At 41.0% G+C, this 16,792-nt stretch overlaps 1 protein-coding gene across 1 annotated transcript in view; it reads right to left on the reverse strand.

Moving 5' to 3' along the window:
- Window positions 1–4,527: 4,527 nt before the first annotated feature.
- Window positions 4,528–16,792, reverse strand: part of GUSB (glucuronidase beta) — a 16,443-nt gene continuing 4,178 nt past the window's right edge. Inside the window, exons 6-11 of the mRNA XM_009645137.2 lie at window positions 16,401–16,579; window positions 15,860–16,006; window positions 14,607–14,691; window positions 12,871–13,047; window positions 12,093–12,228; window positions 4,528–10,817 (exon numbers count right to left, since the gene is read on the reverse strand). Coding sequence (XP_009643432.1) covers window positions 10,660–10,817; window positions 12,093–12,228; window positions 12,871–13,047; window positions 14,607–14,691; window positions 15,860–16,006; window positions 16,401–16,579 — 882 coding nt within the window. The 3' untranslated portion in view covers window positions 4,528–10,659. The remainder of the gene's footprint in view (window positions 10,818–12,092; window positions 12,229–12,870; window positions 13,048–14,606; window positions 14,692–15,859; window positions 16,007–16,400; window positions 16,580–16,792) is intronic.

The raw sequence follows: 16,792 nt of genomic DNA on the forward strand, positions 1-16,792 counted from the left end.
TCTTTTTTTTTAATAGGAGTGAAACTCGGGTGTGGCAGAAGTAGGCTTGCCACTTGTGTTTGTCATAGTGCTCTGCATCATGCGGGGTGACTTCAGTGCGATTTTCACAACGGAACACTTGACTGCTTCAGGGTGGGGAGCCACAAGGCTGTACCAGGAAAAAGTTGGTGATGTTGGACTATACTTTTATCTTGCTGTGCAAACGACTTTCTTAATTAGTGCAGTTCATTTTGTTTAGTGTTCTGTATCCAAAAAATTGATCCGAGTTAACAATAGTTCTTGTAAATGATATTCTTTGTAAGAAAGGCAAGCTCCATGAAGAACAACTAAGCAGTTCATAGTCCTTTTTACTGATGTTTTATTTCTTGGCGTTTATTCTATTGTTAGGACTGCAACCTTTCTTCTTGCTATTTGTTTGCCATATGTTTTTAGACTTTCAAAGTTACCATAACTCAGGTGTGATTTTGGTGTGAAAAGAAAGATTATCATACTCTTAGTCTTCCTCCTGCCTCCGATTGCTTGCAAAAGGACTTGGTTCATTGTGCATTTTAGTGGCTTTTGGGACCTCCCTGATAGAATTAGGAGATGATTCAGCCTCTTCAGTAGAGAGGTTAGATGGAAATAGAAATACACAAAGTCTAAATATTTTGCTTTTCAGTTTGATGCAGAAAACTTCTTCACACTTCAAACCTTATAAGGCTGGAAAAAGTGCTTCGTCTTAAACCTCAGGCAGCTTAGCTGTCTTGAAGTGTGTGGAATCAAGATTCGAGATTAGAGCTGTACTCCATGGACTGAAATTTAATGCCTGATGTCCTTAAAGCTGCCACAAGGCCAACAAGATACTTAATGAACTGTCACTTGTGGAAAAAGCTTTCCCCATGCTCTGACCTTCTTGCAGCTATGAACAGATCACTTGGGAACACTGACTGTCAGGAAGGGCTTGAACTCGTTATCTTTCCATTAGCAACATTTTATTTGCTTGCAGAATAACTGTAGGGTCAGATTCTGTAAAGTTTGTGATGTTTTAAGCTTGAGTTTGCCCTCAAACACAACAGGATCTCATGAGTGTCAGAAGGGAGAGTGCATAGCCAGGGCAGGGAGAGGGTAGGAAATCAGCATCCTGCAGTTACTTTGAGCTGGGCTAATGTTGAACCACAGACCTAGGCACACTTTGGGCCATTCTGTTTAGCCTCTCGTTAGGGAAAGCCTGAGTGTGTTCAAGTAGAGTTTAGTGTCACCCTACAAAGAATTCTCACTTGGAGACTAGAACAAGAAATTGCACCTGTGGATAGTAAGCTGAAGCATCTATAAATGTGGTAATCCAGAAAAATAAAAAGACTATTAAATGCAAAATGATGATACCTTTAATATATTTCTCTGGCTCTTTAATACTGCATTTGGTATCTGGAAAACGTGAGACAATTGCTGCATGTGCTGTGACCATCTTATCAAAGTAAGGCTAAAAAATAAACAGGTCTCACTTAAAATCCAGATAACGTTCAATGTGTGGAAGGAAAGTCTTGTCATAGCTGAGATTCTTTGGAACTTGCAGTATTTCTTTATAATGTTTGCTTATGTATTGTGGCATGGCGTTTGGTCTTTATTAAAATCCCTTCCTCTTGGAAGTGTGGCTCCCTTAGCTGCACTCACATCTCTACAGCTGCTTTTCTGAATCTTTGCCATCCATCCTTCTCCCACAAACTGTACTGTATGCTAATTGGGGCTGTTGGCCTTCGTATGCTGCAGGGAGGGTGTGTAACCAGCCTTGCCCCCCATGGGTTGCAGAGCCCCAGACTTGCACTGGGATTGCACTGCTCCCCCAAGCAGTTAAATTTGCATCTCTATAACCACTCACAGCCCTGGGATGCGAGGTGGTGTTCCTGTGTAAAGCAAGTCGCTCTTTTCTGTGATGGCTTGAAGCTTTATATTTGTACATAAGTTTCAATTTAGTCATTTACAAGATTTGAGACCAAACTAGTTGCTGAAAGTATGTTTGGGGTTTTTTACTGTTTATGCAGTAAACATGCTTTCTAGGAATTAGTACCTAATTCTCTGCTCAGTTTCTTGGGGAGAAGAGAGTGAGATTTGGGTATAATAGTTAATTGCAGACATTAAGTTTGAATTAGAATGATTAATTTGAATATATTTTGAAAGTACTGCACAAATGGCTGTGAGATTATGAAGTATTTTGGAGATGGCATTAAATTGTACTTACCGTGGTACCTTTCTCATGTGAGGAAACTGCTTGTAATGCGGTGGTAGCCTTTCATGGGTGTCGGGCCTATGGTGGAGCGTATCAGCAATGTTCCTGTAGTGTGCAGAGAGCAAACCTGTGCTTGGTTTAGTAGAACCATTGCCTCTAGTGCAACAACCTATTTGGAAACTGCACTTCCGTTGGCATAAATGCAGCACACTAGAGCTTTCTGCTGCAACAGCGGTGAGGAATTGTGCTTTTTTAAACATAGTTGTGTGACAGTTAACCTGATAATGTGAACCTTACATTTATGTAACACTTGATGCTCCAAAAACATGCTGGCAGATATCCTAACGTTTTCTTGTAAGTCAATTAAGTTGCATGTTGAAGTAGTGTCAACTTCTCTTCATATATTCAAGTGACACTAATAAATATGGTCCTTGCTTTGCTTTTACAAGTAATGGCATGATCTGCCTTATGGCAGTGATGCCTTAAGGCATCAAATTAATGGTTTCCAGCACAAATATGTTTGCTAATTTAATCTTTTATCCCCCTTATTGCTGCGGCAGTTTTGTAGGGCTTGTGCCGCTTTCTACCTTATCACTAAAAAGTTGCAAGTCACTTTGTAGTTAAGGTGCTAGTCCAAAATGTCACACTGTGTAGGGGCTCTAATAAATGAGGTCTGTGAATCTTGTTATGGTACCATCCCCAGCTCATCTGCTTTACAGATTTGGGTTCCTCCTAAGGTGTTAGGCTGATCAGGAGCAGCTGAAGTGCAAACATATGTTCTGATGTGCTTGCTCTGATGCCAGGGAGGTAAGTGCTGGCAGAGCTGGTAACGAGTAACCAAGTTGTATGGTTTTCCCTCATCTGTATAGCGAGCATGTGTCCAAACTGCTGCAGTGGAGAGAACTGCTAAAACTACCCTTGGAGGAAGGAAGCATTTATCTGACAAAAGAGCTCTAAACTACAACCCTAGGAAGCAGACATGGTATTTGTTGAAGTTGCAACTGTGTGAGCTGGGTAGTTTCTGGTGTGTCAAATAACTTTAATCAGCAAGGTGTGGGGTAAAGTTGTACCTGGTGCACTCACTGTTGCAAGCTGCCTGGTTTTCCAAGATAAGCCTGAATTTCATATAGGACTGCAGTGGTCATGTCAGAATATATATGTTTGTTTGGGGTTTTTTTGCCCAACAGTAATGAATTGAAAATACTGATGTAAAGCACTACATGCCCAAATACAAGTTAATTAGTTTCACTGTTTTACAGATGGGGTCGAGGATTCGGTCTGTTGGGTTCCATCTTTGGAAAGGACAGTGCAATAAATCAGTCAAACAGTGTTTTTGGACTCGTGTTTTATATACTACAAATGCTACTTGGTAAGTATTAATTCAGTTTAGAGCCTAAAGTATATAACAGGTCTGTGATGATGAGAGAGGAGTGCATTATACATTGCGCAGTCTGCAGGAGACCAGATAAATGCATGTGATTTTTCTATCTTTTTTTTTTTTAGCACCAGTCCAATGATAGATCTGTCCAAAGGGCTTAAAAACCCAACTGATAACAAGAGCTATTGCATTTTCTCCTGCTATGCTATTAATAATACAAGCGTCAAGACAGTTGCTGCACTGGTATTTTCACTTAAATATATTTAGCATTGGATTGCACGATAGGAAAGAGAGGAGATAAAAATGGAATATACAAGTTTTGCAGGAGTAAGAGAGATGGCAGGCAAAAAAGTGCATGAAATGTAATGTATACATATTTCTTCGTAACTATATGGTCTGCTATAAAGCTGTTAATATTGATAGACATAACTTGACAACCTGTAACTTTCCCATAACTCAGGAATACGGAAGATGGTAAATACTACACATACTTATCAAAGGACTGTCGCACAGAACCTAGAAGCTCCCCTCCAAATAGCGATTTGTCAGCCATCTTGAACTCATGGTATTTTAAACAGCCTTTTACGTAATACAAACTTGCTGAGTAGCCTTTTGTTTGAATTAGAGTGGTTAGGCTTTTTGCTTTGTGTGGAAGGGGGGTAATGAGAGCAGTGTTAGTAACTTTCTCTCTCTTGTTGCAGGTATGACAGCAAGTGCAGTAGCAGCTCTAATCCTCATGACATCCTCCATAGTGTCTGTATTAGGGTCATTGTACTTGGCATACATTCTGTACTTCGTGCTGAAGGAATTTTGCATTGTCTGCGTCATCACATATTTGCTGAACTTCATTCTCTTTATCGTCAACTACAAACGACTAGTTTATTTGAACGAGGCCTGGAAACGGCAACTCCAACCCAAACAGGAATAACGCCTGTTTGAACTTTTGACTGACAGTCCGAAGACCCAACTTCCATTAAGTTTATTTTGCAGTAATTTTTTATTCTCCATATCAGACACTTTCCCCGAGAATCATAACTGAATTTTTAATTATAAATTTGAAGGGGCCCTAGATAAATTTTTTTTGTGCTAATCTTCAATTTAAATGTGGTTATGAAAGCAAGCTCTAATACAATCAAAGACAAGCTTTAACTTTACTTTGAAGGAGTTTTAGCCACAGTAAAACCTAGACTCTCTCTCTTCCCCCTCCACTTGTGAAGTGGGTAACACTTGCTATAAAATACCCTGTATATAAATTCAGGTATAACAAGATGTGATCATGACATTAAATATTCTAGACTAGCATTACCATATTTAATGTTGCCATGTTTACAGTATGTGTATTACTTTTTTTTTTTTTTTTATCTGATGGACTTAGATTTGACTAGGACTTAAAACTGTAAATAAAATTAGAAATACTGGTTTCATCCCTGGAGAGCTCACTGTACAATCGGTTTTGTTAGCCTAGGAGCTGTCAGATTGTTCAGCTAATAGTCGACTGACGTGATGGAAGAAGTGGCCTCTGTAGAGAACACCATGTTGCTGCACTCATTGCTAGTGCTTTTTCACAAGAATGATGGTTGGGTTTTGTTCCTTTTTTTTTTTTTCTGTCTCCAGTAACGAAAATGGAATTAAAGCTGAAACCTGAAGTGCGTTCATTAAACCACAACTTCATTAATTTCTGTACAGAACGAAAATAGCTTAATGTGGTCAACACAAAGCTGCCGCCGGGATATTACATGCCGATTGGGGGTTGGTGTATCGAAGTGTCTTCTTTGAAAGGACTTAATTTCCATGCAGAGCTGTTTCATTTTTAAATTGCGGTCAGCCAGCCAGTGTTACTAATGTTTGATGTTATATGAATGCTGCAGTATAGAATTGCAATTTGCAGTGGAAACCACTGACTGAGTGGGGTAACCAAGTAGTGCACTAAAGAAGCAGTTACTTAATTGATCTTCCTCAGGATCTTTGGTTTGTGCTATATTAGGATTTGAACTTTAGGCCTGACACACATAAGATCCCTTGGAAGGGCAACCTGTTTAGTGGGATAAGTAAGTAAATGTGCTCCTGAAAATGAAATGTGATATAGTGCTATCATTGCTCTTTCTAATAACTAATTGGAAAAAAATTAAACTGCAGATTTAAACAAAGGAACAAAATTGTAAATGTTGTTTCTGCACTCAGTATTCTAAGGCTGAATGTTAAAAGTGCCTTCTGTCTTAAAATCATAAACCAAATACTTTGTGTTGAACTTGGCAGGCAGAAGTGTCCTTGCTTTGAAAATGAACAAAGAAAATTCCCAGCAAACTTGCTGGGGATAGAAAAGTATTAAGAGATCTATTTTAGTTTTTAGACTGAGAAGTGGTAGCAGTATTGTTTCAGTTAACTTAAATGAATGCGATAGAAGGTTGATGATGTGATTCAGAAAAGTAAAATGCTTGCGTTTCAGACTCTGTGACACCAAAAGGTTCAGCTACTTTCTGTAATTGGTGCTGTGCTGCTTTTTGCCCTTGTCAGCTTCTAAATATGAAGACTTTCAACTGCATACCCATTTATTTAAAGAATTAGTTTAATTTTAGGATTTTTTTTTTCTTAAACATGAATGTCAGAGACACACTTATGTTGTATGGCAAAGTGGATTATAAACACTAAGTTGCTGGGGATAAACTTGACGGTGAAACATGCAGTGTTGCGTAGAGAAAATAATTTTTAGATTGAATTCACTAAATAGTATTTAAATTACTACTGAAGTAATTTTCTGGTTTGTATCAAGGATGTAGGTGGAAACTGCTTTAATGTATAGAGTTCTGTGGTATGAGTAACATCTGTTGCACGTAACACTAAATTACTTGTCCCTCTTGTCTAATGGTTTTAGACAACAATTCATTAAATGCGTTTTGTATTGACCAGAGTATAGTTAAAGCTTGTCTTGATGTTTAGTTCTGTCTCTCAAATGCCTTGAACTTTGATATGAGGGGAGTGAATGATTTTAAACTGGTCCCTCAAGGCTTTACTTTGTTCTTTTACAAGCCTTGAGGCAACTTTGCTGTTTAATATGTTGTATAGATTTATTTTGATGCCTTAGTGTAGATCACAGGAATGCATCTTTTTCATCCAAGGAAGAGGTGAACACGTGCTGCCTGAAATGGTTAGTCGCAGTGCTAATATCTCAGAGCAAGCAGCAATGGAGACAAGTATAATCAATGATTACTTGGTCCAATTTCTGGGTGTAGCGCACACCAAAAAAAAAGGAAAAAAAGCCCCATCAGCTGAAAGTATAGGTGTTGACGAACTTCACTGTGTCTTGTGCTTGTCTGTGTGGGCATAGTCTGTTAATTCAGTTTGTTTAGTAAAATTGTTTAGGGCCAGATTTTCAGCAGTCGTGTCTGCAGTCCTTGTTTGTGTGCACATAGGGATCAAATGGAAATTGAGTTTGGTCTCTGGAAGAATTCGCAGCTACACTTTGTGCACGAACTTGCAAATCTGATCCTTAATTGTGAACTCTTGTCTTGTGTGCTTTTCTTGCGGTTACTTTTTACTGGAAGTGATTTGCTAGAAATAGCCCTAACTCTTCTACTTTCTCTCTTGTGCTTCAGAAATGCAGTTGGCCTGAATAAAGGGCAAAACAATATTAGCAGTAGAAATTTGGACCTTTTTGCTTCCAGTTCTTTTAACTCTTTCCTCATTGCTCCTAATGATAGAAACAGCATCTTTCTTCCAGTAAAATGGCTCAGGTTACAATTAGAAGTGTGATGGAAATGAGTACATGCAACTGCCCCCCTGCCTGCCCCCAGCCAAAACAAATGTCCTGGCAAATATGTGGTTGATATTAATTTGACCCTTACAAATCCGAAGGCAAATTCTGAGAAAGCTTAAGGATATGAGAGTATGGGTAAAAGCTAGCAAATAATATCTGGTCTGGCAGAGGGACAGGGGTGCAGTATCATTATACAGATACTGGTTGTGGTTTCCAACACCCATGAGAACGGAGGGGAAAAAATTCATAATATACAAACAGTGGTTCTGAATTTGGGCTCTTCCTCCCCCTCCCTAGCTCTCGGAAGTTCCACAGGGAGGAGCTGATTGGAGAAGCAAAAGAGCCTCATCCCCAAACCTGCTTAGGAATTAAACATTCCTGAAATCCTCTTACTGTAAGGTGCTTGGTACTCTTAAGGCCAATGAAGCATTCAAGTCTCATTTGGGAAATGAATGTTCTTGGAAGTTTCTTACTGTAAAGTGTTTGCAACACTAAGGCCAATGAAACATTCCCTACCACCTTTGATATCCAACATGATAATAAATCTCTCTGATTAGGAGATTCCTGCATACTGCAGTACACGTTTGTCTTCTGCTGTACAGAGTCTCTTGATTGTTCAAAAAGATTGGTGAGGTGCTTCAGGCAGCACTTGATGCTCCTAATTTATATGGGCTAAAGTCAGAGAGAGATCTAATAGCTTTGGTTCTGCCAATGTTGTTTAAATGTGATCTAGACAAAGCTGGTCCAGAAAAGATGAAGTATTCTGTTACCATAAAACTGTATTAAGCATGGCCTAAATATTAGGTGTTTGTTCTGTATAGTATGTTCCATCAACTATTTATTACTAGTGCTTTAAACTCCAAATTAAACATCCATTTAAATGGAGTCATTGGGCAGATGTTCCTTTTATCAATATAGGTTGAGAGATTCTCTATTGGAGATTTAGGATACAATTTTGCTAACAGGTAAAACAATGTAAATATGTATGAATTCTATTTGTTGCACATAACTTTTTGGTATAAAAAAATAAATGTAGAAATTACCTGTGAACGTCTTGCTGCAATCATTCTTATGCTGCACTCATGCAGTCCAAACATAAGAGCTTGAATGAACCCAATCAGAGGCCTTTTTGGACTCAGTCTGAGCCTTAGAAACTGTTTTTAAAGTCAGTACTGTAATTCTGTTTCTAGAAATGTACCAAGTTGTGATTTTATTTTTTTTCAAAGACATTGTGTGTTAGCAGTAGAAGGGTTAAAGCACTTGGGTCCCCAGAGTTACCAGTTTATAGACTTTCTGCAGCTTCATCCGTGTCTCACTGAATGTTGTGCGCACATGGGTGTGTAAAGGTTGAGCGGCATTGACTTGAGGCTTTAACTGTTTACAGTTCTTTAAGCAACGTGCAAAAAAGCCCTGTGAAGTATGTTATTTTTATCTCTTCCTGCTTTCCTTGGTTCTGTAGGTCTGCTTTAACTCTGCTCCAACAAGATCGCAAAGTATCTGGAAACTGCTGTATGTTTTCCTGGACTTGGGGGAGGGAGGGAGCTTTTGGAGAAGGGTTGGAGAGGCGGCTTGGGTTTATGATTGCTCTGAGCTGTTAAGAACAAGCAGGAACTAAGACTCTGAAATGTGTGCTTACCATACGTGTGGATATTAAACTTTGCATCTGTTTTGTTGGACTGAATGAAGGTAATGCCTTTCTCTTCTGCAGCTGCAAGCCCTGTGTGTTACGATAGGGATCTGAGCCCTAGTTTGTAATGTGTTAACAACGTCGAATCTTTATCTGTTGGTACGTCATGTCTGTTGAAATGGGGAAGAAAATGGTTTTTAAAAAAAATTGTCTAGAAATAGAGAAGTTGAAACGACTTTCAAACACTGGTAATGGGCTTAAATGTGGTACTGACTCTTATACCCTGGTACATTTGAGCAAGTGTCTCTGCTATGGATAGCTTTCTAATCTGCGGTTTTAGTTGTATAGAAAATCTGTAAACCTAACACGGTATAACTAAGGAATGTTGATAGTGTGTTTCTTCTTTTCCCTTAAAAACTCAAGAAAAAACTGTTCTGAGGTCTGCAGTAAACATCTATGTCCTTATGCTGCATGTTGGCAGTGTGGAAGGTGGTATTGGTTTCTAAGTTATCAAGCCTAAAGGAAGGAGAATTGGGCCACCGCACAATGTAAGAGCAATTATTTTCTTTATATTGGCAGATGTTTTGGTCACTTTCTTGAGGTACTAGCAGAAGAGCCAGTTGTAGAAAAAGTTTTACACCATATCTGTGAATCGGAATAATGAAACCATGTAATTGTGCGAACTTCCAGCATTCAGTAGGCAGCCTCCAATCTCGTGGTTCTGCGATGTTGCAGTAAGAAGGCTGCAGACTAAATAAGTGTTCTGAGCTTTTCTGTGAGTGTTGGCATAATCTATTACAGCCTAAACCCTGGCCTTTAGGGTCCTGTAAGGCTGGTGTGCAGCCTGAAAGGGACGTTACTACACTACTGTCTGAAGTGCGTGTGTACATGAATTCACACATCGCCCTACCGCAGAATGCTTCAGGCCAGTGTTAAAAAGATTTAGATCAAATTTCCCCTCTGGACTATTATTACTGTAGTACACAGTGACAATTTAATATGAAGGAAGCTCTTCCATGCTGGAAGGTAAAACCGCAGATAATAGCGGCAGTTCTGGTACTGTGACTAAAATAGTTGTAAACAAAGTTCAGTTAATGTCGTATATCCGTATCTAACATATTCCACCTTGCTGCTGTAGTATGAATTCCATACTGTATTGGAGTATGTTCGGTATCCTCACAGAAGTGGTGGTTCATACGCTTCCTGAACGCTGTGAGCTCTCAGGATTTCTCAGCCAGCCACATGCATTCTGTCAGCAAGAGAAGCTGAATCAATTGTGCTCTTCACTAATCCTGTGGACAATTTGCTGTGATCTGAGTAGTGTAACTGTTAGGGGAGTATAACTGGAAAACCTCATTTGCATTGGAGGAATGTGATGTTCGTTTAGAGTAACTTGGATTTTTTTAGCATTGATTTGTATAATGTAAATTTTTTTTTTTTTTGCCATAAACAGATACCTCAGTCAGGATCTCTAACTTCAGCTCCTTGAAACTCTAAATATTCATTTTACTACCTGGAAACAGGAAGCCTACAGACATGGCTAAGCCTAGGAAACTAGTGTTTCTGATCTGCTTCTACTTCAGGTGGACTAGAAATTGCATTAAGACTTGCAAGGCTTGAGTCAGGCATAAATATTATTTAAACAGAAATTTAATTAACAAGTTCAGCATAGTACCCAGCCACTATACCTTTTGATTTCATTTTAGAAAGAGGGTATGTGATTTTGTTATAGGAGGAAGACAGCTTGATTCATTTGCAATCTTCCAGTATCTTTCTCTAAGAACAAATGCAGCTGCTTTGGGCTGTCGTTGGCGAGTAAATATTCCTTTCTTGTTCCCCAAAACACGTGTGGTCCCTGTAGAGAAGTTATAAAATAAAGCAAGTATATATAAAATGCTCTTATATGCCCTACCGTGAACTGTAATGATGTATGTGCTACATCAGGTTAGGTGGAAGAGACCTATGCACTTTCTTCTACGCAGTCAGGTACAACGGGGAACTTGGCAGGTGTAATTTGTGTCATCTTGGCAAGATTAATTGATGTAACTGAGTGATACTGCTGCAGTTCATTGTATTTACAACTGGTAAGTTGATGACAGTTCATTCGGGTGTGCCCGTTAACGTGATCAGTATTAGATTCGCACCAGATGTTCCTTCTGCTATTAGTTCCACCTTGAAATTTGGTGGTGAAAATGTTGATTGCTAACTGTTTGACTGTACTGTCCTTTAGTGGTGTCCATAGCCTTTTTGCCCTATTTTAGTTTTTGTAGGAAACTAGAAAAGATGATCGCAGTGTGTAGAGACCGGAACTGCACGTGTGTATGTGAACTTGTCTGCATTTTCTCCGTCCTCCTATTTGAAGCTAATACTACTCTTCTGACTGCTTCTCTGCGATGACTTAGCTTTCTAATACCTATATTGGTGCTCTACAGATTATTCTTAATGGTGTTTCTCTGCCTGAAATTAAGACTGTTCACCACCCAAACTCACTGCAGGTGGCATATGCATAACCGGGTCCTTACTAGGTCTCCTTCTGCGTTGTGATAGTTTAATTTCTGTGTGACTGTCTGCACTGTAGATCAAGTAATGCCCTGTACTTTGTGAATGCACTTCTCATCTATTAATAGTGGATGGAGTGTCATGACAGTTGTCTACTAGTGTGGCATCTGGTCCTCTATTGCTAAACCTCTATACCAAGTTAATACTGCATTATTTACGGTGCTCTGTTACTAAGGGCAGTTGGAGATGAGACGCATCCCTAACAGCTGACTGAAGCTCTGAATTGAGGATGGCCAAGAAATAAAAGCAATCTGGGCCTGCTCATGAGCTTCCCTTGCGTTCTAGCACATAGCACTCCCCTAGCACATAGCCTCGTGTTCTGGGGAGCATCTTTGCAGGAGGGGCATCTAGGAGCTCAGGCTGGAGAGAGAGGATGCATTAAGTGCAGCCAGGACCCTCCCTCTTGGCCCTGGTCATGCTGGGCTTTGTCACAGAAACCAGCTATGCTCTGTCTTGGTAAGCAGAGGGCCCTTTTGTCCTACCCTGCAGCACAATATTCTTTGTGTATTGTAAACTATTCTAAACTTGCAGGGAGGATGGAGAGTTGTTTAGAATATAAACACAAGCTTACCTTGATTAGTCATGAAATCAGCGAAATTCCATATGAGCTCCCCAACCACATATTCTTTCCTCTTTTTGTCAAAAATGGAGTGGTACTCTTTTAGCATAGCTTTCTGATACTCCTCGCTGAACATAAGAGGTGGATCCTACAGCCAGGAAAAAGAGGTCGCCTTGAATGAAGGTGACAGTTGATCTCAGCAAAGGCTCCATATGTTAACTTCCTATTTACTGGGGACCTGCTTCCTGAAGACAAGCTTTACAATTGCTTGGTCTTTTCATTGCCATTGCATTAACAATGGCCATTTAGTGAGGCTTAGCAACTACTGAAATGACAAGGGGAAATGCATGCAAAATACAAACATAATGCCAGATACACATGGAGGGGAGTCTGTGGTTTTGCTTGGTAATGGTGCTTTATCACGATAGGTATAGGCATACCACCCCCTTCTGTGCAGGACAGAGTCATGAAATGCATGTCTACTCTCCAGTGTCCTATCTTCCAATTAAGCATTTTCTACAAATGCCAAAGTACAGATTTCAAAGTGCTCAGTGCTTCTACACAAAGCGAAAAACCTCTTTAGGTAGAATCTGACCTTTGTTAGTCAGTAGCGAAGCTCATGGATTTCAGTGGAGGAGGATTACAATCCTGGAGTCTTTCAGACACTTACAAGCAAATGCATCTCAAAACTTAGTCTGGCTCAATGATACCCATCTCTTCTAATTAAGTTTTTCTGACCCTGTAAGAGCCGCAATGCTTTTTTTCCATCTAGGGTGTCTGTAACACTTACGCTGTGAAGTCCAGGAACTGAGTCCGCTCCATATTCGCTCTGGATAATGGGTTTTTGGTAGGTTTTATACCAGTTCTCAAACTGTGTTGCGAGTTGTAGTGGAATAACTTCCAGATGGCCTGGGTCGTGATACCAGGAGAAGTAGCTATTTACACAGATTACATCCACGTAAGGAGCCTACAAAAAACAAGGTGAGAGTGTTTTGTCACAGAGCTCAAAGTAGACAACCTTCACTCATAAAGCTAAATCCTCCTTTTGGTTTGTTTCATGGAATCTAGTTTTATTACACATAGAATAAGGTCTTTACCCTCATCACTCAGGCCCTCCCAACATGACATCTTTCCCAGAAAAAAAAGCAGGATAAACTTAACAAGCTAATAGCATATTAATTTGGCATTTTTCTTACAGGCTTAGGAAGTCACAGCAAAGAGTTAGACAAGATCAACCCATTTCATCCTCAGGTTTGTTAGAAGTTTTTGAGTTTCCAAGATGTCTCTGGCTTGCTGGTACATTTAGATATACTTTTTGAGTATTGGAATGTGATTACCAAGTTAGTGGTCAAATATTTTGACTAGCAACTAAATTTGTGCATCAATGGTGCAATACTAAGACTAAGCATTCTGCAAGTTATATGCCATTTCTACCACATGGACAGTATGATACAAGGGCACAAAGCCCACTAAAGATAAAGTGATGTTGTATGTAACTTGTTCAATGTTCTCTTAACATGTTTTGTAATAAAAGCAAAAAAAAGTTCTAATACTACATCGGTGTATGAGATCTATTCTTTGGTTTTGGTTTCCTCTGTGGCCTCAAGCTAGTCAGAACGTGCTAGTGGGGATGGGGTGTAAGAGCCTGGGTGTGCGTGCCTGGTGACACAGCAATATCCAAGAGCAGATCCCTGCTGGGCTCTTTCAAAACTAAGGCCACCAGATTTTTTTTCCCTGGGCTGGGGAGGAACAGACCTCTCGTGAAAGAAATAAGTAGTGTAACCTGTAGCAGGGGCATGTGGGAGTATCGCATACCTACAAACTCACCTGCTAGAATTGTTTATTGTACAGTAGTGACAGTATTATAAAGCCATCTTGAAAAATTACAAATTAGATAGGAACTACCCTGGAAACAAATGTATGTGTGTTAAAGATTCTTGGTCCATGCTCTGGCCAGCTTAAGGCACAGACATCCAAGAAAAGTGCCTTTTGGCTATTTATACAGCTCCAGGAGTGACTTTAATTATGAAGCTGGAAGAGCTTTTAGATTATTCAACATTAACAGACATCTGCCAAAGAAGATCTAGAGCAGTTTAAAGCAGGAATTAAAGCAAAGCTTCCTTCCCTTAGACTTCCACAAGGGCTGTTAGTATTTTAAAGAGGTTTAAGCTTTGGTTTAATTGCAAGTGAAAATCCTGAGCATTAGTAAACACACTCAATGGAACAGCAAAGCATGACAGTGTTAATGGAATCCAGGAGTCTGATACTGCACACTTCACTCAGGACAAGGAACTGTTCTTCTCTCTTACAGATGTGGTTTTTTCAGCTGGACTACAACTACAGGATAAGGTGCTTTGCACTAGAAAGGAAAATGTAAGTTTTCTTCTGCCTCTCCCTGTTAAATATCTCCAATAAACTTAGGGAGGTGGGGAGAAAGGACTAAAACAAATGACAAGAGGAGGAAATTTAATGTATGAATTTAAAAAAAAAAAAAAAAAAAAAAGCTAGAAAATAAAGTAAACTTACACCACGGTCAAGAGCGTAATTAGCATCTGTCACAAAGGTTACTGGTCTGGAGGGATCGAGAGCTTTAGTATGAGCTATCACTGTCCTGTTTGCAAACAGTAAAGCAAGAGTTTAACAACAGCACGGAGAAGCACAGCCCCACTTCCCCAAGCTCTCTGTCTTTTCGCCCCCCCTCAAACAGTTGGAGCTGCTTTTGATGTAGCAGGCAGAGTATTTTTAATTAAATACTGCAGGATACTTAGTGATCATCTGCTATAAAGTGCCTGCAATTCTATAGCCAGTTCTGCAGGAGTATAAATACCACGGCAGAGAGACCTTTATCTGTCACAAAGTTGTTTACTGTCCCACCTGAAAAAAGAGTGGATGTACACCAAATCCAGGCAGGTTAATTTGCCTGTTGGTGCCAGCAGCTTACAAGTTGGTGAAGGGACAGTGAGTTTGGTCATGAAAATGTGGAAAGGGTAGCAGGAAGTCTCTGAATAATTCTTGGGATGTGTTCCTGCCAAAGCACGAGGCCCTAGCCCTACACCACAGCAGGCAGAGCCGTCAAAGGTTGGCTGTTCTTGTGGAAGCCCTGAATGAAGGAGGTGACAGAATGGGAGGGTCAAGCGCTGCTGCTACCTTGACAGTGCAGGAGGGTGGTGGATCAGTCTGAAGAAAGAAAATTCACAGTTACCTCCTAATGCAGCTAGAGCTATTGGGGACAGTCTGCTAGCCCATTACAGAGATGACTCTTGGCTATCCAAAGCTTAAATCTCTTTAAAAATAAAGCCCAGGGGTCTGTAGGGACGCAAAGCAGTGGCTTTGAAGTGGGGTATCACAATCAACTGCAGAACAAATAACTGGCACTAACCAAAGAACCTTAAAGGTCAATTATTTTACAGCTTTGCTGTAATTCTCAGATAATTTAGCACTCTTCTTCCATTGGTAACAAGGAATATCCTGTGCCTATCAGGCCTGCTTTAGCTTGACCCTTAGGTCAAGAAGAGATGTTCAGACCAGATGGACTCCTGGTAATTTGGCAGAGCCTTACCGGTTCAGAAGCAACAGGTTGAGACTGTTGCGTGGTTCTGAGCACGAGTTCATCGCATGCAGCAGTTACACTTTTAGTTTGCATCTGTGGGTACTGTTTCAGGGTTCCCAAAAAAATGCTTGTCCTCTCTTTACTACTTCTCTGTGCCATCCCAAAGGAAGAAGATGCATCATCTGCCAAGATTCAAGCCTCAGCTCTGTGTACAAGCAGACACACTTACTTAAAATAGTAAGCTGCTGGGGGCAGCTCCGATGCCGGCTCGTTGGCTACCGACCACATCACGACTGATGGCCTGTTCTTATCCCTGCGGATCAGCTCCTCCATCACAACAAGATGATGCTGCAAGGACTTATTCCCAAAACTCTCACTTAAAGACAAAAAGAAGCAAGACCTGGTGAGGTGAGGGTATAAAATTTATCCTCTTTGCCTTTTCCTGTGAAAACTCAAGCCTCTGGGGTATATAAGTACAGCTGAGCCTTGACGCTGAATGTGGCTTCTGCTCTATTTCCCCAAAGCCTGCTGCACAGTTCAGGGCTGTGGTTTGGGCTCAGTAATTGAGCCAGACCAAACAATGCGATGGCCATGTGGCAAAACGCCCTCCGGTTGCCCAACCTCACTTGGCACACGTGGCACAACGGGCTGATTTCTAAATAGAGCAAAGTACTTCCATTATCAGGACAACGGGCACCGCGGGACGGGAGGGGAATGCTGCGGCAGGGATGGACATAGAAGGGAAAAGGGTCTTTTGAGCGATTGCTTACGGCATTTTAATCCCCACTCCTGGGCACTCATCGATCACCACGATGCCGTAGGCATCGCACAGGTCCATGATCTCCTCGGCATAGGGGTAGTGGCAGGTGAGGAAGGAGTTTGCCCCCAGCCAGCGCAGCAGGTTGAAGTCCTTCACGACCAGGGGCCAGTCGAGGCCTTTGCCGCGGATCTGGGTGGGGGGGAGAGAGACATCGCACCCCGTCACACCGCCCGGCCGGGGCTTCTCCTCACACCTCAGCTGGGCACCACCGCTTCCCTCTCGCTCCCCGAGTGTTTCCAGCCGCGGGTACCATTTCCAGCTGGCTGCACCGCCTCCCCGGGCGGTGTTTGCCTGTCGGAAGGGCGCTGCCCCCGGCACACCCGCACGCCGGTCTGGAGCAGC

Source organism: Egretta garzetta, unplaced genomic scaffold (genome assembly GCF_000687185.1).
Source record: "Egretta garzetta isolate BGI_Z169 unplaced genomic scaffold, ASM68718v1 scaffold108, whole genome shotgun sequence".
NCBI classification, from domain to species: Eukaryota; Metazoa; Chordata; class Aves; order Pelecaniformes; family Ardeidae; genus Egretta; species Egretta garzetta.